General features: G+C 40.9%; 2 protein-coding genes across 3 annotated transcripts; both read right to left on the reverse strand.

Moving 5' to 3' along the window:
- Nucleotides 1-3671: 3671 nt before the first annotated feature.
- Nucleotides 3672-10901, reverse strand: FKBP1A (FKBP prolyl isomerase 1A). Of its 2 annotated transcripts, none has more exons than XM_072414312.1 (5): nucleotides 10755-10899; nucleotides 8081-8128; nucleotides 5610-5722; nucleotides 4810-4962; nucleotides 3672-4202 (listed from the first exon to the last, which is right to left on the reverse strand). In XM_072414312.1, exons 1-4 carry the CDS (start codon nucleotides 10789-10791, stop codon nucleotides 4834-4836), a joined length of 327 nt encoding a protein of 108 aa, XP_072270413.1. In that variant the 5' UTR covers nucleotides 10792-10899; the 3' UTR covers nucleotides 3672-4202; nucleotides 4810-4833. The 2 variants fall into 2 exon arrangements, with proteins under 2 accessions (XP_072270413.1, XP_072270414.1); XM_072414313.1 differs by having other exon boundaries at nucleotides 4106-4352; nucleotides 10755-10901.
- Nucleotides 10902-13928: 3027 nt separating this feature from the next.
- NSFL1C (NSFL1 cofactor) lies at nucleotides 13929-20965 on the reverse strand (the record flags this gene model as incomplete). Its single annotated transcript, XM_072414314.1, is given in 8 exon segments — nucleotides 13929-14628; nucleotides 16620-16784; nucleotides 16871-17008; nucleotides 17354-17463; nucleotides 17821-17913; nucleotides 18184-18346; nucleotides 20416-20490; nucleotides 20868-20965. Coding segments are annotated over 8 exon segments (1005 nt in total), but the record flags the coding sequence as incomplete, so codon positions are not given.

Below are 20965 nucleotides of genomic sequence, written 5' to 3' on the forward strand. Positions count from 1 at the left end.
AGGGGGATGATCACGTATAGGGGGGTTCCGTCTTCTGTGTAAGATTATTAGATTTCAATGCACAATAATAGGAGGGATGTACATTCAATTTGTCTCGAGTAACACGGTCATTTAGGAAATTCAATGTCAGATCTTTCCTGACCAGACCTCATCGATATAATGTGTAGAGCACATACAGTAACTACATTACTCAGGTACAAACTTTATCTGCTTCTTACACCAACTTTCTTTACAGAACTAAGGGCCCGGTCCCAGTTTTAAACTGATTCAGGCAATAAAACACCCAGGGAGCATAGGAACTGACAATGCACAATAAACGTTTTATATAGAACGACTGAATGGCACTAACAGTAAGGACAGCCGTCATGTTATGTCATCCTTCATATTTGTCTTGATTATGGATTCTGTACAGCAACATGTTTAGTTTGATTTGCTGGGAGCAAATGTATCATTTGTTTTATTATTGAGGTACCTATATTCTCTTGTTTATGTGTAATTCTCAGTATCTGTTCCTATTCTGTATGTATGGACTCTGCACAGTACCACTTCTCTTGTCCTGTACCGCGGGTGTAATTCTCAGTATCTGTTCCTATTCTGTATGTATGGACTCTGCACAGTACCACTTCTCTTGCTTAGTACTCTGGATGTCATTCTCAATGTTTTTTTTCTGCATGTATGGTCTCTGCACAGTGCAACTTCTCCTGTACTGTACCCCAGGTGAAATTCTCGGTATCTGTTCTCTTTCAGTATGTATGGACTATGCCCAGTACCACTTCTCTTGTTCTGTACCCTAAATGAAATTCTCGGTATCTGTTCTCTTTCTGTATGTATGGTCTCTGCCCAGTTCCACTTACCCCAGGTGAAATTCTCAGTATCTGTTCTTATTCTATATGAATGGACTATGCCAAGTACCACTTCTCTTGTCCTGTACACCCCAGGTATAATTCTAAGTATCTGTTCTCATTCTCGATGTATGGACTCTGCACACTACCACTTCTCTTGTCCTGTGCCCCGGGTGTAATTCTCAGTATCTGTTCGTATTCGGTATGTATGGACTATGCCCAGTACCACTTCTCTTGTCCTGTACCCCGGGTGAAATTCTGAGTATCTGTTCCCATTCTGTATATATGGACTCTGCACAGTACCACTTCTATTGTTCTGTTTGCTGATAAAAAATTCACCGAATCCGTTGCTGGTCAATACTGTGGCTGCAGACACTGATTAACTTTTATTTGCTAATGAATTATCTTACTCTATAAATAGACTTGTCATGAGTCCACACACCCTCAGATAATACATAGATTGCATCACATTCCATATCGCACGCACTTAGTCATGTGACTGCTGGACTGCCCATGCACTGATATCTGACATTTCAACTGTCGCTGCCATTTGCGACTTTTTATGATAAGGAAACACTGAAGCAAAGGTTGAATAAAATTATTGAAGGTATTGTGGACATGTCACTTGTACGAATACGCTGCATTATTCATTATGTCATTGTTTTCCAGTTAATGGAGAGGCTGTATTGTTATGTCATCAGTCTCTAGCAAATGGATAGGCTGCATTCTTCATGATGTCATCAGTCTCTAGCAAATGGCTAGGCGGCATTCTTCATGATGTCATCAGTCTCCAGCAAATTAAGAGGTTGCATTCTTTATGATGTCATCAGTCTAGTGAACGGATAAGGCTGAATTTTCACTGATATTAGCGGGGAAGGGAAAAGCTTCTTTCTTGTTTTCAGGATAAATATACGAAGCAGCTAGCTGACACTCCATCCACTCCCATGATCTTTGCCATACATAGCAGAAAGAGCTTTCATTTGTTTAGAGGTTCGTTCTTAGAATAAACTAGGGTTGGGTAAGTGCTTCCTGTAAATTAACCCGAACACAGGTATCTGACGAACACAAAAAGTTTATTTGTTTCTAGTGAATGGAGAGGCTGCATTATAGATGGTGACATCAGGCTCTAATAAACAGATACACCGCATGTTTCTGAGAAAGTGGATAAACAGCATCTACAGTGAGAGTTTTGGCCTTTCCTGAACTGATGACTGCACTGTTCAGTGATAGACTATGCTAAACTCCTGTTTTGTTTTATACCAGAGCTAGGTCAACTTTTTTGCTCAGGGGACATAAAGAACTTAAAACATTTGACAGACAGGCCGGGAGCAGATGAATGGAGAGTACACGAAAGGATATAAAGTACATGAAAAAACTATTGGTCAGCCCTTTGTTTTCTTATTACCAGTGGCTAATTTTTTATGAATATTTAAAGGACACCTACACATAAAAGGCAAGAGATAGACACTTTAATGAACGAATGCAACTTTTTTCAGCCCTATTTGAAAACATTCCAGATTAGAATGGAATTCTGTTGAATCTTTGACTGAAAGTAAACGTAAATTCAAAAGGTAACCAAGAGGTGGAGCTAATAGACATGCAGAATCTCTTTGGTCATTAAAAAATGACTGCATGGTGGCTTTTTGTTTTGGCTCTATCCTGTACCAGGCATGCACCGTGTAGCATAGAATTAGCTGCCAGAGACAACAAAATTCCATGAATGGCCAAAGAGGATCGCCATGCTCTAATAAATCCATCGCAGCTACATTTGCAAAGAGGGCGCGCCTTCCTATGTTTTGCTCATAAAAAACAAAGGAGTTGAAAGCGAAGGGAAGTTAAACATAAAGATTGCCATTGAAGTGTAGATGACATTTGTGTTAAGGAATAGATCCGTAAAGGAAACAGATCCTGAAATAAAGGAAGGGTGCTTGAAAGGACAATTACGGATGGGGCCATGTGAAACTAATGGAAACAATGCAGCAATGCAAGTAATTACCTATCCAAAACAGGAGTTTTGCTTTAGTATAAAGGCTCAATCAAAACAGGCTGAAAAAAGCTGTTAAGCCACAATGTTGCTTTGAGGAAATGACTGAGGAAATTTGATTGATCCAAACATATATCTAGAGACTTCGGACTATTCCATCATACCAGACATATAAACATGCCTGCCGTAGAGCAAAAACTAAGTTTTGGCCTGAGGATTAACATTAGAAAAAAAAAAATTCAAGACATTTTTCTGCTAGGTTCAGGGGAGAAAAGAGAAGGTAAAGTTAGTACTTTTACACAAAGCAATTCAGCAAAATCTTTCTATTATGAAGAATACCTCCCTATTTTATTTATAATATTGCCTCTTTACTTTCTGGACCATCAACAATAGTTTAAAAAAAAAATTAACTTCCCAATAGTTTCTGCCTAAAAGAACTACTGCAACTACAATTTTTTACACCCTTTTAGTTTTGTAGTGTAGGTAAAGATATCTAACATTTGCCTCGCTGTCAGTGCCCATTAAGAAATTTACCTCACTTCTAATGACAGATTGAAATATGTGACACGGAGCAAGGACTGCCTACAAAGCTCCAACAGAGACACGTTTTTGGATTGTGACTACCTCTTCCTGTTGACTCAGAGATTACATCTTCCCAACAGACAGCTGTAAAAAAAAAAAAAAAAAAAAAAAAATTGCATTTGGAGAACCTATTGCCGACTGCACAAAATGTGAGTGTAAATCCTTCCACAAACCATATGACGCAGAAAAGCAGAATTGTTTGGTTTCACATTAATGATATCTGATAATGATATTAGATGAAGTGTTTGAAACACACACACACATTTTACCAAGTTACAGATCATTTATTGTGACTTCAGAGCAGAGACACAAGATCCTCCAGTAGAAGAAAAGCCATTTAATGTGTACAGTGTGCAGTGGGGGGGCTGCATGCAGCGCAGACAAGACAGGACCCTGCCATGTGAGGAGAGGAAAGCGGAAGCTGCAGGACACTGGAATTAGGCATGGCGGGCTCTGTGGCGCAGAGGCAGGCAGCTCTGGAATGGCTCACAGTGCCGGTCCTCCAACCCTACACAGGTGGCCTTAAAATTAACGGAAATAGCCCCCACCATCCAGATAGCACTGGGAAAAGGCCGACTCCAGAATGACTGTCCAGCCGCAACTTCCTTAACTGTTTCATGAAAACATCCAATGAACTGCTCAGTAACTTCAGCCAGCCAAGAGGAGGAGGAGGACACGACCCATGGTAAGAAGGCAGTTTGTGGAAGAAGGGGAGGGTCAGGCTGTGTCCGCGCTGTGATCCGCACTCTGCCCACAACTGAGGGTAATCATTGCAGGCAGACGGCTCCCGACACCTGGAAGGAGACAGAAAGCACAAGGCCAAGAGGAGACAGTCAGCCTGGGGTGGAAGAGTCGGATAGGACGAGATCATGGAAAAGGGATTATGGGATACATTAGGGGTACAGCTAGGTTAAGAGATGGTGCCAGGTGTATAGGGAAGAAATCTTGGTAAAGGTATAGCAGAGGCAGGTTGGAAGATAAAAAAACCAACAAAAAAAAAACATTGTGATGTCACTCCAAGTCGGGAACCACTGATGATGAAGAACAAAAAAATACACAAAAACAAAGATACAAGTAATAGAAGGAGATAAAAAAAAGTGATGAGAGCACAAAATGCCAACAAAAATACATGCAATAATAGATGGGAAACAATGGCAGTCACATCGCAAGGCAGACATTGACAGTGATTGTATTTAAAGAAGACAAGACAGGACTGGTGCAGAAGCACCAATGACATGCGAATATAAACGACACAATATTAAAATATGTTGGGTATGTAATCAATAACGGAAGCCAAAGCAGCAAACACAAAGGAAGGGGTATTAGAGATGGTAGGTGGGGTAAAAAGATAAACATGCAGATCAATTAAAGGGAGGAGATCTCTCTCTCTAACTCACATACCCACACTCCGGGCCAGAGCGGCCCTCACTCTATTCGCAGCAGCTCCACTTCAAAAATGAGCGTAGCATTAGGGGGGATGACGCCTGGATGTCCTGTGGGGCCATACGCGTAGTCTGGGGTGCAGATGAGACGCGCCTTTTGACCCACACTCATCTGAAAAATGGAAAACATGGATACTGACCCAATGCAGGAAGCACCCTGTGCAATGCTAGAACGGACTTATGTTCCCATGTGCCTGCACAGTTTATAAAGCATACACGATGGAAATTTTAATGATCTCAAGCAAACATTTTCCAAAAAAATACTCCATACAGAGCAAAATAGAAAAAACACAATAAGAAAAGGGTAACTTTTTATTGAAAGCCATACGTTCTCATGAATTATTTTCCAAACACTTTAGTCACCTCAACAGTTAGAAATTTATGTTAAAAAAAAAAAAAAAAGATAAATGAAGATACTCAGATAATCAGAAAAATGTTCATGCAGCAAATTATTCAGACCTGTGTTATTGTTTTGACAATTTTAGAAGTCAGTGATTTAATAAGGTTTGATTCATAACACAACAAAGCAATTTATAATTACTCAACATTTTTTTTTCATATTATCTCTAATATCCTTTTTGCTCTTATTCACAAGAGACTAGCTCTGTGCGGTGTATGTTGTGCTCGTCTCCAACCTCTTCAATATCACCACGCACATGTCGCACACATCCTGTGAGCCAAATTTTAGATGCATGTAGCTTGGCACACATGTGAAGAACATGGTATTGGTATAGGTAGCGCTGCTCAAACTCTATTTACCTGTGCAACACCTTCCTCCCAGCCACGGATCACCTCCTTCCTCCCAATGAAGAAGCAGAAAGGCTTATTTCTGTCCCGGGAAGAGTCAAACTTCTTGCCATTCTCCAAATATCCTACAATGAAATGATAAAATAATGTATAAACCACATTCTCTACATGGAATGGAAAGCAGAGATTACATTGAGGACAAGAAAAACTGATCACTTAAACAGCGGGGTGAATTAACTCTGCAACCTGTTTTTTGCATTAAAAAAAGTTGAGTTGGGAACCTGATTGACTATAGAGCTGACATTTTGCGGAGGGTTTCAGAATATCTATAGCCATGTCACTAACCGGCCTTCGGTGTGTACAATCTAACGTTCCTACCATAGACATAAGTCATTAATACAGAAAAGCCAATTAACCAATTGTAGAACTCAGTAAGGATAGCTCATCCCGTATATGCAAGTGATTGGTAACCAGGGACACACATTTACACTAAACCAACAATTTAGGTAGAATAACTTTATTTTAATGGTATGGCTATGGTGTAAACTCCAGAGTATATCTAGCGGTCGTTTGCAAGTCCAAAATATACTCTAACCAAGCTAACAACTGACCTACAAAAGTGCAAAAATGCCAAAATATACACCGGCAGAAAAATGTCCATGTAAGTAAAAGCACAAAGGCTGCTGTAATCTGAAATATATTACCATATATATAATGCTAATCTCAAAGGTTTGTAAAGCGACAATACTATGCAGGCAAGCAATCTAGAAAACAAAAGCCAACAAGCTAAGCAGCCTGAGAAAACAAGTATGAAGTCACGCCAGATCTCTGGTGACAAGTCAGGAAATCAGCCAGACTCCAGGAAGACTGAGGCAGTCTGACTTCCTGCATTGGAGAAGAGCAGGAAACAAATGTTCTCTAATTTAATCGGCACTGGCACACAATAGGGGTGTTCTGCTTGCTGCTGCTCACTATAAAATAATTCATTATGGACAGGAGTTTTTTTTCCCCATCTGTTTGAGGTTTGTTTTCACCAACAAATCAAAGTACAAAAATATTTATTTACCTTAGATATTTTTTATTTACTTTCCTTTAGTCGTTATGCCTATGCAAGGAACGAGGGAAATTTCTCGGCCACACGCTCCCTTATACTTATTCTAACCTGAACTCCTTTGCAGAAGTCACTAGCATTGTGAAAAGCCGGTGGACTTTTGCAGTGGCCAAACCGACAGGGTCTCAATGACCTGGGCTAAATTAATATTATAGTCTTATCACTAGCTAAGGGCAGCTCAGTGGCTCAGAGGTAGCACTTTTGTCTTTGCAGCGCTGGGTCCCAGGTTCGAATTTGGGCCAGGACACTATCTGCATGGAGTTTGCAGGTTCACCCTGAGTACTCCGGTTTCCTCCCACATCCCAAAAACATCCAGTTAGGTTAATTGACTTCCCCTCAGAAAATTGACCTTAGACTACGATAATGACATATGACTATGGTAGAGACATTAGATTGTGAGCTCCTTTGAGGGACAGCTAGTGATACGACTATCGACTTTGTACAGCGCTGCGTAATATGATGGCGCTATATAAATACTGTGTAATAATAATAATTATCGCTAGAAGGTGGTGCTTTCCCCTCCTTTTCACATGTGAAGCTTACAAAAGAAGTTAAACCAGATGCACTAAGTTGTGTATTAGTTTTTCTTTGTATATTTGTACATCCAAGGTTGCCAACAACGTTTTTCAATTTACACAACAAATTTCTGTATTTGCCAATGATGATCGAATCGTATTTCCTTTTCCCAAGCAACATACATATGCACTGTGCTTTGTAAAGGGCACTTAAGGCCATCAATGATACCATTAAAAAGGGGCAGCTTAAGCTAGCAGCTGTCCCAGACAAAGACCGCTCAACAAAACAAAAAGGTAGAATGAGGCGACTCCCTGCATTGTCTGAAGATAAGCAGCTCAGGCAAAGGAGGAAAAAAAATCATTGGCCTTATTGTAGCTTTGCACGGTTTACTGCAATTTTAAAGTAAGATCACTATACCCTACAAATTAGTTGTCCCCTCTAAAGATAGTGCATTGAATGTATCCAAACACATTTAGCTCTGGTACACGTGCAATGACACTAAAGTCCCAGGTACCAGGAAATGGCAGCACAGAAATCTATGTGGGTCCATTGTCCAGGCATGGCCAGAGTAAAGGTTTAGTAAACTGCAGGTGATGACCAATGATCCAATTATCCATCAGTAACAACTCTCTGCAACAGCAAACATTTAACTATAATCTTGGGGGACATAATATAATTTCCTATAAATTTCTGTGTATACCACTATGCCTCCACCCCCTGACAAGTTTTGTAGTGGTTGACGGACATAACCATGACATGTAGAGAAAGGCAAGGATAGAAAATACATTATCTTCATTTGATTAGGTAATTTACAGGGTCTCATACGCATCGTGACTTTCAGAAGAGGAGAACTTACCATCGTAATGTACGACGACTCTCTGACCTTTCTTTGGGAATGTTCGCCCTACGTGAAGAAAAATGAAATATTTAATACACAGGATTTATATAGCGCCAACATATTATGCAGCGCTGCACATTAAATAGGGGTTGTAAATGACAGACGAATACATACAATGACACAGAAAGAGAGGATCCTGCCCCGAAGAGCTTACAATCTAGAAATGATCATGGATGGTGATGCCATCAAAACCAAAGACATTCAAACACAAAGGGAATATGTAGGAATCAACAAAGACATTTCCTCTTATCTGAAACTCTGCAAACCCTATTCACCCATGTAATGATCTCTCCAGTGTTCCCCCCAGGGCCTTTTAGCAGGGCGCACCACCCAGAAATTTTCAGTAACCACCAAGTTGGGTCACAATACAGGGGCTGCCACCCAGCCTAATAAAATTTCTGCTACTTATTACAGTCAAGGGGAAAGAATAACAATATCTGCAGCAGTCTGAATAACTATCCATCAAGGTGGCGCCTTTCTGCACATTTACTAGAAAATTACTTTAAATGTGCCAAAGCTATAGAACACCAGCCAGCTGTGCAGGGGGTCTAAGTAAAACCACTTTTTTATCCGGCAATGAGGCTTTTTTTTTACACTAATAAATGGGGTACCATTACCCCCAACACAAAGACAAAATATGTATTGCTGCACCGACTCCTTAATTCTCATTCGCCTAAACCAGAGGTCCGTAATCTTTTTGGCCAATAGGCCATTTATGGGGTGGGCAGGAGCACACTAGGCCGGACTCTCCGATTTCCACCCCAATGGCTCTGCCCCACTAGGAACTCCCCCCTGAAGGGAAATCCCTCTCTTCTGTATGCATTGCTGAGGAGATGGATTTCCCTTCAGGGGGCATTACCTATTTACTGCGGCTGGCGTTAACACTTACACCGCCATGGTAAATGGGGAATGGGGTCACAGCAAGAGGAGGCTCAAGAGCCCGGCAGTTTGTTTCAGCCTAATCTCGGCCGGCAACCCGTGGCTCCGGAGCATAAGGCCGGATCGGCCAGGGGTTGTTAGGCCAGAACAAGCTACTTCTGGCCTAGACGATGAAGAATGAATGGGGGCGCACCTAAGTAAGTGTTACAGATAGACAAAAATATCACTGGTGACCTCTAAGCTGACCGGAGAGGTGCAAATTGCTCAAGGACCCCCTAACATTTGGAGGAACCCTGGTTGAGAAACTCTGGGTTAGAATATTGATTCTCCACTAACCCGACTCTTCCACTACAATCTATTATGAACGCTGCAGCCAGACCATACACAGCCTTCCCACCTACCTACCCCATACACAGCCTTCCCACCTACCTACCCCATACACAGCCTTCCCTCCGCTCCTCTTCTGCTGTATCTCCTTTTAGTTCTCTTCATGGTCTTCCATTTCACCTTAGAATCCAACCCAATCTCCTGTGCTTTGCCTTCAAATCCCTCCACAGTTATTGTCCCACTTACATTTCTGAACTGATAGATGAATACTCCCCCTGCCGCTCTCTCTGATCCTCCAATGACCTACTAATGACTTCCTCACTCATAACCTCCTCACACGCACGGCTCCAAGACTTTTCTAGAGTTGCCCCGACTCTCTGGAATGGTCTCCTCGCCCTTTTCAGCTTGCCCCTACTTTCTGCTCATTTAAAAGAACACTCAAAACACAACGCTTCAACCTCACCTACCCGACTTCTGTCTCCTCACCCACCACTACATATCCCCTCCTATTGTTACTTCCCCCACCTCCTAGATTGTAAGCTCTTCAGGCCAGGGTCCTTTCCTCCTCCTATGTCACTGTCTGTCATTTGTAACAACTATTTATTGCAATATGTTGGCGCTATATAAATTCCGGTTTAGTAATAATAATTCTCCACCGGGATTGCTCCAGAGGTTGAGCAATGAGCAATTTGCACCTCCCGGCCAGTTTAGGTGACCCCAATGATCTTTTCAGCCATCTGTAAAGGCGACATTCATCCCACTGACCCCCATGATACAATGCAGTGTGCTGTGGTTGTAGAATGGGTTCCCAATGACCTGAAATATAGGAGTTACCACCACGTCCAATAAAAACAAGATTTCGGTAAATCTGATGGAGATTGGTTGTAGGTTGCATGGTTGGCTTTTGTAGGATTGGAGACATCATTGCCTTACATAGGGTTTCATTGGGAGTGCACTAAGCAAACATCCTCCATGCAGATCAGGAGGGTTCAGGGTATAAATGGACGTCTAAGGTATCACATACAGCCAGGCAGCCAAAGTGTTTTTTTTTTCCCTAAATTGACCCCATTAGATCACAATGTCCTGGAAGCATGTACCTGCTCAGGTAATATATATTCACTAATTAAAATAAGCAATAATGTTTGATAAATTAGGAAAATGCATTTAACGAGCGATGTTTGCTCAAACATAACGAACGTTATCACACAGCGAGTGATAATCGCCCAAACATTCCCATAAGTAACAAATACAGTGCCTAATATGGCGCCGCGCTATTTCCTCGTCACCCTCGAGCGCTACTCTCCCTGAATAAGGAAATGTGTTGCCAGGGAGACTCGCCATGACTAGGCCTACAAGAACGCCGAGGCCCTACGGAGCGAGTATCCCCACACCCTGAACACCACACACTCAAAAGCGACCATATTACCGTCCCCGTTGCAGAGAGTGTCCACCGTGACTCCCATGACAGCCTCGATTTGTAGTTTCTCACAGACTAAAAGCCCCGACGGCACGCTGAGGTAAAACCGCTAAACACGCCGTGACGTCTTTTAGCCCCGGTCACATGTAGCCGGGCTTCCTTTCCCATAGGCTGTCCATGGGCATCGACGTCACGCCGTCAAGCTCCCCAGCGGACGCTTTGTTTGCTGTGCGCCATCTTGTTTGCTGGCACACGCTTGAAAGCTGCAAGGGAGGGTGTGGTTCCAGTAGTAAAGATGGCCAACTGAGGTGGTACGCTCAGTCATGTGACCTGCGAGGCCTTGTTGATGAAGAAGCTCTTTGTTGTAATGGTGGAACAGATATTTATATGAATGGAGAGCTGCTGGGCATATATTATGTACTTATTAGTTTTATACCAACACAAAAGGATCCTGCTGGCCCTATTTATAAAGCAGTGAATCTGACATACCTAAGTGGAAATCAATTCTGGCTATTAAAACACATGGACCTGGAAGATTTTTACCCTGGAAACATTTGAAGCAATGTCAGGTTTCTTGCTTTATAAATAGAAACGTGAGAACATTTCATTTCGGAAAATAAAACACTGAATTAAAATAGATGAAACTTCTAAAAGGGTCATAAAGAAACCAAGGTTTGTCACTAACAGTGAATCTGACATTCCCTGGGGGAAATGAGTTACTGCCATTGAAGAACAGGGACCTGGAAGATTCCTACGAAGAAATGTGTGATCCCCTATATTATAAATAGGGATCAATGTGCACATTGCAAACCCCGGCTTTCCCTACTTGGTCTTCACTTGGTTTCTCTGTATGTTTTGTTTCCTTTATGTCATTGTACCAATAAAGTCTTTTTCTGAATTATCTCCATCCTTGTGTATCTGACACCTTCCATAAGTTTATTGTTATAAATTGCCATTTTAATCAAAATAATTGTCATTGGAAATGAACGATTAACAATCGTTTGATAATCATTAACAAAAAAAATAAGACACCATAGAACGAGGAATGTCGCTGGAAACGAGCATCCGCTTGGGCGACGATCGCTCGCTATCTATTGTGTGTACATGTGTTCGGTGATCGTGGATTGCTGTATCACTTCCCGCAATGTTCAAACAATCGTATCTAGTGTGTGTACATTATTGGTGGATTATATTTGAACGATCGTATCCTTACAGCATGTACTGATGTGTGCACTATACAAATGTTCACAATAATCGTAGATATGTCGTTAGTCCATGGTTTTCCAACGACAATTAATGCACGTGTGTACTTAGACTAACTGAAGACCTAGGAACACACTGCGTCTTTTTTCCCTTGAACGTTACAAACACAGAAAATGAATCATAAGGATAAGAGAACACTTTTCTGCCCTCAGTCCAGTCTCAAACGTTCACACGCTGGCTGGGCATGGTTGGGTTACACATATTAACATATTACATATAATATTAACATAGGTTAGGTTACAGCCATGCTTCGCCATAGGAAGAAGATACCAGACATCGGGCACCACTTACCAGGTAAGTTCCCTTGCAATTCCACCAGAGTGTGGCTTGGGGTTACTACTTCTGGTACTAAAAATTAACCCAGAGCCACACTTACCGCCAGGGAGTTTAAAACATAAAAAGTACCTGAATTCCAGTATAATTTTAGGGATCATTCCTCACAGACACTTCCCAAAAACATGACAGACCCATTGTGTGTTACTACAAAATTCACTTTGAACAGAATTATCCACACCTAGACAACACTTGGATCTCTGCCACAATGGATTACTGCCATTGAAATACATGGTCTAGATCCCCTTTTTGTAAACAGAGCCCTAGAAGTGCACCGAATTGTGGTATACAAACTATTAGAAGCTTGGTTTAAAAAACAACAACATAAGAATATACATTTGTAGATTAAATGGCTTCCCCCCAAAAATTGACCTTAGACTGTATTAGAGACATATGACTGGGGTAGGGACATTGGATGGCTATGGACTTTGTACAGCGCTGAGTAATATGATGGCGCTTTATAAATACTGTGTAATAATAAATAATAATTTGCATTGCAGCATCAATTTTAGTTCTGACGCTTTAAATGCTATGCACATCACAGCGGAACTTGCAAATTAATTCCACTTGCAAAATTTGGGATCAGGAATGTTTTTTTATTTTTGCAGAAAGGACTGCAACAAAATATACATACCCACCCAATTACTATCCCAGCATGTTGTGGCTGAATGAATGCATTAAAGCAGTGCAATGTCATACTGACCTGGCCAACCAAGACGGTGAAAGATCAGGATCAAGAAAAAGGAGCAGAAGATGGTGGCACCGACAACAGGGCAAAGACTTAAAAATTTGCAGGTGGGGTTAGTCTCATGAGGAAGGGACATCCATGCAATAAAGGGTCTGAGTGCAGTTAGCTAATATTAAGATTAGGATATGGCAAATGCCATAAGGAGACCTAGTCTTTAAAGGGTCAATAAAGTGATAAATGTTCTACCAATTTTTTAAATTTTTAATCAGAGAAAGATTCAAACCCCTATCAGATTATTTTTGCTTTGTGGCCCCTGCCAGAGAGATGTCTCATGTCTTGTCTTAAAGATAGACCCAATAATAAATAAAATGTCACCAGTGTGGCTTTACATTTTGGAAGTTTCCACTTTTATTACCAGAACGGAGTAAATAATATCATCTGAACTACAAACTTTCTGCACCAACACGATACATGGAATTCTTGGCTTCTATGTAGCTCTTTAGGATTGGTATTGGACACTCATAATATAGATCAGGGTTTCTCAAGTAGGGTTCCTCCAGAAGTTGGACCTCTCAGTTTAATTTACCTGACATCAATTACTGACATTCTTCCCAAAGGCCTCCACCTAAACGCACTGGGGGCTGTTAATAAAAAAAGGGTTCTTTAAAACCACAAGTATATTTTATTATTTGTTTAAAAGAAAGGCTGCCATAGATTACTTGAGTGACTGGTCTGTGTCTGTTGATATCACATCAAAGGTGGGGGCACCCAGTTGCTTTGGGTTTTGAATGGCTACATCAGGGAGCCTTTGACGAATAAATAACACGCCTGAAATGTGTTAGATATAGATAACATTTTACAAGAGGATTGTCAGTGAAATAAATAGTCTGGTGATTGGGTCTCTTTAAGCCTACTTGACACCAAAGATTCTTTAATGTAGCACAACACCAAGGTGCACAGCAAAATAATACAAATTAAACATATCCCATTCAGCTATAGAGATGAGAACTCATTCTAACATTTTTAGGTCAACTGGTCCTTTAATAATAACAGATACGGACAACCACCTGCCAAGCGTTTTAGAGAACGGACCCACAACTGTCAATTAAATATCAGACATTGTTGATTTTATTCCTTGTTTAAGCAATATATTCTACGAATTCTGCAGTTCATCCCATAAAACCTAAGTTTAAAAGGATGGAACGAGTTACTGCTTTCCAAAAAAATATTACACTGCAATTAGGCATTTTGGTTTCCTATTTATTTATCGTCCAACGCTTATAACAAATCCTGCAAAATGTACGTCTAAAGAGAAGTCCACCTGAAAAGCATTGAGATCCCAGGAATACAAGACAGAATGACTCCATGTCACCAGCGGAGGGAAGCGCAATGTATGGGGAGAAAATGGAATAAAGAGCCTGGGGTGTGAGGTGGTGTCATATTAACCGCTGCACAATGACGGCGTTTAGAAGGTTAGCTTCTTTCAGAGTCTGGTTCTCATCCGTCAATTCCTTGTTTGGGAACGTAGTCATTAACACAAAGCTTGTGGCAGCCATTGCTGGTCGGGCGCTGACAATGAACAGGCGGATGTCACGGATTCTGTAAGGGAAAGAGGTTACCTCTACATTAATAAATTCTTTACGTGAAGTCATAAAATATTAAGGATAGACATAGGACCAATCAATAATGAAGGTGTTAAGGGGTAGGGATGCTCCCATCATAAACTCTGCCCTAACAAGTTGGTATGTTAACAGAACATTCTTATTTTTAGTAATTAGCATTTATCACTGGACTATAGAAGCTTCAGATTCTTCAAATAAATGCATTTCAGGTCAAAATTTTATGCTTCAATAATGGAACATAATCTTTAGTGTCTGTATGAAAAGAATGTACTTACCATAAAAACCTTTTTTGGATGCCTAATAATGGACAAAGAAATCTAACATTCAAGCTATACTGCCATGTACAGGAGAATTGGACAGAAATAAAGAAAAGCAATTACAGGCCAACCCATGGTATATCCCTTCCTACTATCAGCATGTCTACACTTTGTTGCAAAGATAAAAATGCATGAAATAGAATCTATTTTCTCAAAAAAACACAGGGTGAGAAATTGCACAGTACATTTAAACACTGGAGAGCCAAAACCAGGGGCAAAAGGGAAAATAAAATGTCCAGGGCCTGCAGTAGGATGGAAGCTAACCAGGTTTTCACAAAAGTTAACATACTCGAAATTGTGGGGGTTTTCCTTATGTGAATGAAAGCTTGTCAAAGGATTGAAGTTGTAGAGCCAAACTTTGGAGGTAAGCAGGGAGTGCAGAAAATAAAGAACTGGTGGCAACAAGGGAGTCAAGTCTTTAGGGCAAGGGCAGACAATGGGGCCCAATTTATTAAAGCTCTCCAAGTTTTCAGGTCCACCCAGCTTCACTGATGAAAGTGTATCCTCTCCAGCCTTGGAGATCTTTCATAAATCAGGCCCTATGTCTCTGCACCTAGAAATCACTTTGCAGTCAAAACCTGAACAAGGCTGGAAATGTACCCCACAACCCAACACCTGAAGAAGGTCACTTCTAGGCAAGGTATGGTTCCTAGCGGGGTAGGAAGAAGCTGTCGGTGATTGACAGGCCCTGAATTGTGACCCAATTTTTCCGTAACAACCCAAAAACAGCCAGGTGGTTACTGAAAAGTGCCAGGTGGTACTCCCCACTAAAAGGGGATGGGGAGAACACCGCTATGTTTTTTTATTTTTAAATTGGGTTGGAAATAAGCGGCATGGGAAAACACCATCGAGCCCTGTGGTATGCCAAGATAGATCAGAAATGAGGGACATGGGCCAACTATGGAGCAATGTGGTTTGCTTAGGTTGGTCAGAAATGAGTGACACGGGCCAACAATGGAACATTATGGTTTTCCAAGATGGGTAAAAATTGAGTGACAAGGGAAACCACAATGCTACGTGGTTTTGCCAAGATGGGTTAGAATTGTAAACATGGGCCAATTGTGGAGCTATGAAGTTTCCCAGGATGGGGTGGAAGTGAGGGGCGAGTCCTAAAAATGGCATAAAGAAGAGACCTAACTACAATTTTGTCAGTTTCCAATACTACAGCAGCAGTATAACCATAAAGTTTAAGACCTTCTGTGTCCCTCAATATACAAGACATTACAAAAGTATTAAACATATTCATGAACAACTACACAAGGAAAAAATCCTAAAACAACTGCATAACAATATTCTGTAAAAAAAGAACTCAATTACTTGCTAGGCGTAGCGTCTGAGAAGTATACAACCAAGGAAAGTCAATGGTATGTGGAAACACCTTAACTGTGATTTTGGAGCAAAATCCTCAAACGTGTGAAGAATGAACATTTTGGTGGACAGCCAGGCACATGGAGCATTATAAGAATAAAATCTCAACAAAGCCAGCCTCTGACCGGAAAGGTTTTTCTAAAGTGAGACAATCGAAACATGGATCTTACGTTACGGTACAGCTATATATCACTCAACAATCTTTGTTCATGAAAAGCTTAGGATGAATTATGTCATTTGTGAATATGAGAAGAAAATTATTTGTCTGATCTACAATTCTTACCTATGATTGTGATTAAACTTCTGGACCAGTCTGCCACCATCTGCCAGACGGATCTGGATGTTTGTCATGGGCTCAGATTCATTAAGGGTGATAGAGGAACTAGCTCTGGCCTCGTTTTCTGCTTGCTGGGATGGGGAGGCCATGCTCATCACATTGGGGGCCGTGCTGAAATCACAAAACAAAACAAATTGTAGAGATAGCCAAGGGAATGCAATTATATTGGGTCTGTAAACTTGGTGTCAGGATCTCACCTGCCCAATTTTTGGCCTTCGCCAGTGAATGCTTTAAAGGCAGTTTTGGGTTTCACAAAGTCTTCATCGCGGTGGTCCTCCATATCCAGGTTTACCTGCCCACCCTGGGCTAATCTACGCAGCTCTGCAGGGATCTCCCTGTACACAGGTAGAAAGACATAAGGAACAACTCCAAAGACGGCCTACTATAAATCTATCAATGGAAGAGAATTACTGATCTTAGTTTTCCTGCAAACCTACTTTATAAATTCAACAAATTTTTCTTAACGAGTGGTGGAAAAAAAAAAAAAAAATGTATACATATCTTTTGGTCAGCACAGAAAATTGAAGGCTGTAAAATACCATCTGGCCTTACCTAAAACTAGCTTTTACCCTTGCAGCGCAGAGGTAATCTCACCACAATAGTAATAACTTTTCTTAAATTGGGGTACAAAGTTAGGAAATACTCATGATAATGGTATAATAATAAAATGTAAATCTTACCCCCTGCGTATTGACTCCAAGAACTGTGCGTTGCTGGGATCCTGATAGTTGCGTAGTTCACCATCATCTAAACTGAATCCATTTTTCCACAGCTTCAAAACTACATGGACCTACAAAACAAAAGTTCAGTTACTGGTGAAGAAACAGAACAAAGACTGCATTAAAGCAAGGCTTGTCCGAAAACTATCAACTCTAAAATGCCATGGACTACTAAAGTGTGTGCAACACTGATATAAGAAAATCCAAATTAAGGGCCCCATTATTAACCAACTATAAACATGACTAAAGAACTCATTCACAAGGAAAGGCCAGAAAGGTAGAACTGTGTATACTTCCTAAAATAAAAACGAGGCCTCAAATTAGTTGTTCTCTCAAACTACTTCACAATAAATATCCTACATTAGAATTCAGCACTGAACTTGCTAAAAGACAATATCAAAGAAGAATAGCAAGTTTTGTATACTCACATCCTGGCCTTGATTCTGTTTTCGAGCTGAAGCAACATAAGCGGATTCCTCTTCTGGGGCAGCCCCCAATCTATACCCACCTCCAGTAAACGGCTGGGGGAACAAAAAGAAAAAAATAAATAGGAATCAGGAGAAAAAGTAACTGAAATTAGGATTGGCAGCATTTCTTTGCAGATATCTCAAGCAGATCAGAGGGTGAACTTTACATTGTTTTTTTTTGGCTGTTCCCTAAAACAGAGGAAGCAATTTTAATCTAAAACAGGACCTGACTTGAAATGGCACTCTCCAAAAATGCATAAAACATTGGTTGACATTACACTGATCGTGTTTTTGTTTTCCACCCTCAATCACACAAAAACTTACTGATCGGCTGTTTTCTCCAGGACTCTTAGTAGTTCTGTCAACAGCAACAGCACCGTGTTCTTTGGCTCCCTTAAAAAGATCTTCCACCAACTCGTTGGGGCTTCTCTTCCTGGGAGGTCCCACTATCTGCTGACCGCTCCTCTCTGAGCCACCTGCATAAAACCTGCCACATAAAGAACAACAGATTACAATTTTTGTATTATTTATTAAAAATGGGTAAATTCATGTTACACAGAAAAAGAAAAACTTAGCAGTGAGATTTTTCCTTCAGATCCGGAATCAATACAGAAAATCTCTATAAAATGAGGGGAAATTCTTTCTAAGGGCGCTTTTACACTGGGGTTGAAAATCCCCATAGGTTGGTGACTCACAGTGCACCCAGAAGATGCAAAACACAAAAAGGTGACAACATTTGAACACAGCGGTGGTGCAAATCTTCCAAGGCAACTACATAGTCAAAAGCCATTTGTTTCTTTCGGGACCATTGCTGCATTCCACTGCAGTGCAAAAGTCCAAATCTTTTTAATGTGAGCAGTAAGAACCACAGTTGAGCCTGTCGCAGAAAACTGCAGCTCATCACGGGTTTGAAATGACCCTTAGGTTGAGTTTACAGATTTGGAGTGGTGGTATACCACTGTATTTGTGGTATAAGCAGGAGCCATCTGCTATCAGATGTTGGAACATTCCCTCTCACCTTCTGTTCTCAACAACTTAGTATTTTCATTTACAATTTTTGATACACCCTAAATGCTTCTCTGGGTTACAATGGTCACCAGGACAAAAAAAGGGGACAAACCCTTCTGCACACAGAAACATTTAGCACGAGGGCAGTACTTGTGCTGGTCTATACCTCATTGCAGCACAAAAGCCAGGTCTGTTCCTCATCCTTTATTAGAAAATAGCATCTGTGATCTAAGTACTTGCTAAAACTAAAAAAGATGCAAATATCTTACACATCAGGCCTGCTAATTTATAAGAAGATAATGCTTAAACTGGAAATAAAGTCAAAATAAAAAAATCACACTTACCTTTCTTTAATCCGGCAGATCCGTCCATCAGGTCCTGCCTTGTCCCAATATCCTTCTTTGGCACGGAGGAAGAGCCGGGTGCCACCATCTTCTTCTCTCTTCTTCGTACATAACCTGATCTTACACTGTGCAGGTGCGAGCTCGGGGTGGGAAAAAGATTGGGAAAAAGATTGCCGATCTCACTGCGCATTCATGAGATCAGCATTTTTTTTCTCCCATTAAAGAAAGGGCTCCTTCTGTGCAAAAAGAATGCACTTCCTAATCTGTCTGATTGCCGGGGCAATTAAAACAGAAAAGGAAGGGGGGGGGGGATTTTTACTTTATTTAAAATGGTTGTCTACCCTTGTATGTGAAGAAAATTTTTGAATTCAGGTCTGCTTTAAGAAACACAAAAATGACCACACTTAGGAATGCACTTGATGACTAAATGGCCCATTTATGAAAGAGATCAGCAATTACTAACTTGCTTTTATTGATGGCCTCCTGTAACTGTGTAGCAGAACCATACCATTTGCTTTTGTCCTACAATCTACCATTCAGCCCGTAACAAAACCCTTTGCATGAGCACAAAGGGCCATTCTTCTTTGACACACCCTGTACAGAGAAGTAGCTGCAGACAATATCGGGGTCATTAACCAGCAAAATACACAGTCAGGTTAAAAAAAAGTGAACAAGCATTCACACTAAGGCGACATACACACGTCAGATGATTCTCGTCTGATAACTGCCGCATGATATCGGACAAGAATCTGGTGTGTGTACAGCACTCGTAGTCTGGATGACCATTCCCAATGTTCCACAAACAAGGAAAGATCATAATGAAAATGAAGGAGAGAGAGCACAGCGGGGTGCTGCTCCATAGTTCTTCCTCTCTATAAAGCAGAATGGTGCTGTATAATGGTGCTCTATGTACAGCACTCGTTCATGCATCATGCAGTCTAATGTCATTGGAAAGGATCAAGAAAGATCCTTTACAACAACAAATATTGCACTGTGTACCCAGCCTTATTCTTGCTTTACTCCATCAAAGCTTGTGTACCAAATGTATATGATGTTGAAGGTGCTGATTTTAAACTGTGTCAGCATTGTGCTTTTAAGAACAATAAAACACGTGGAAAAAACAACTGTTTGATAATTGGATAACATAAAAGAAACTACAATTTAAATTACTATCCCACTATATAGAACCAAAGTGAAATCTGACCTTTGGCCTTCTTCCTCCTCCTCTTCCTCCTCTTGAGCATGCACCAGATCTCGGAAAGAAGTCACCCTGTGGTCGCTGCAACAATAATCATTTGTAAAATAAAATGTGAGGCTCGTAGGCAATTGCTAGCATGAGGAAATCAGTATTTACAAAAGGTCAAAGTACAGAACACCAATTTGAGTTGGAAAGTTTTAGATGTCTTTTTGTCCCATTGGGGAGATTTGACTTCATTTCATGTTCTGAAGAAATGACAGGAAGTGAAGGGAAATCTCTCACGGTCACAGCTGGACTAGGTGTCCCTTTTACTTCTGTTCCAAAGACAACTGTAACATTTTGCAATCCATTTACTGCTGACCAGGAAAAAAAATGACATAGCACTATTTATTTTACTTTCCAGCCAAAACTAAAATGTACTACTTCAACAGACTGTGGCTTATGGACCACAATAATACCTGGGTCCAGAGCCACGGGAAGTAGAACCAGATGTGGGCTGGGGTAGGGTCACAATATCATCATCACCTCCATCTTCATAGAAACTTGCCAGAGCCAA

Source organism: Pyxicephalus adspersus, chromosome 6 (assembly GCF_032062135.1).
Source record: "Pyxicephalus adspersus chromosome 6, UCB_Pads_2.0, whole genome shotgun sequence".
NCBI lineage: Eukaryota > Metazoa > Chordata > Amphibia > Anura > Pyxicephalidae > Pyxicephalus > Pyxicephalus adspersus.

Bases quoted from the DNA above. Each gene is read 5' to 3' on its own strand.
- FKBP1A (XM_072414312.1), bottom strand. From the start codon at position 10,791: ATGGGAGTCACGGTGGACACTCTCTGCAACGGGGACG. The intron at 5,723-8,080 runs GTAAGTTCTCCT...ATTTCATTGTAG, and splicing joins AGTCGTCGTACATTACGATG to GATATTTGGAGAATGGCAAG. The intron at 4,963-5,609 runs GTAAATAGAGTT...TCCATTTTTCAG, and splicing joins GGGAGGAAGGTGTTGCACAG to ATGAGTGTGGGTCAAAAGGC.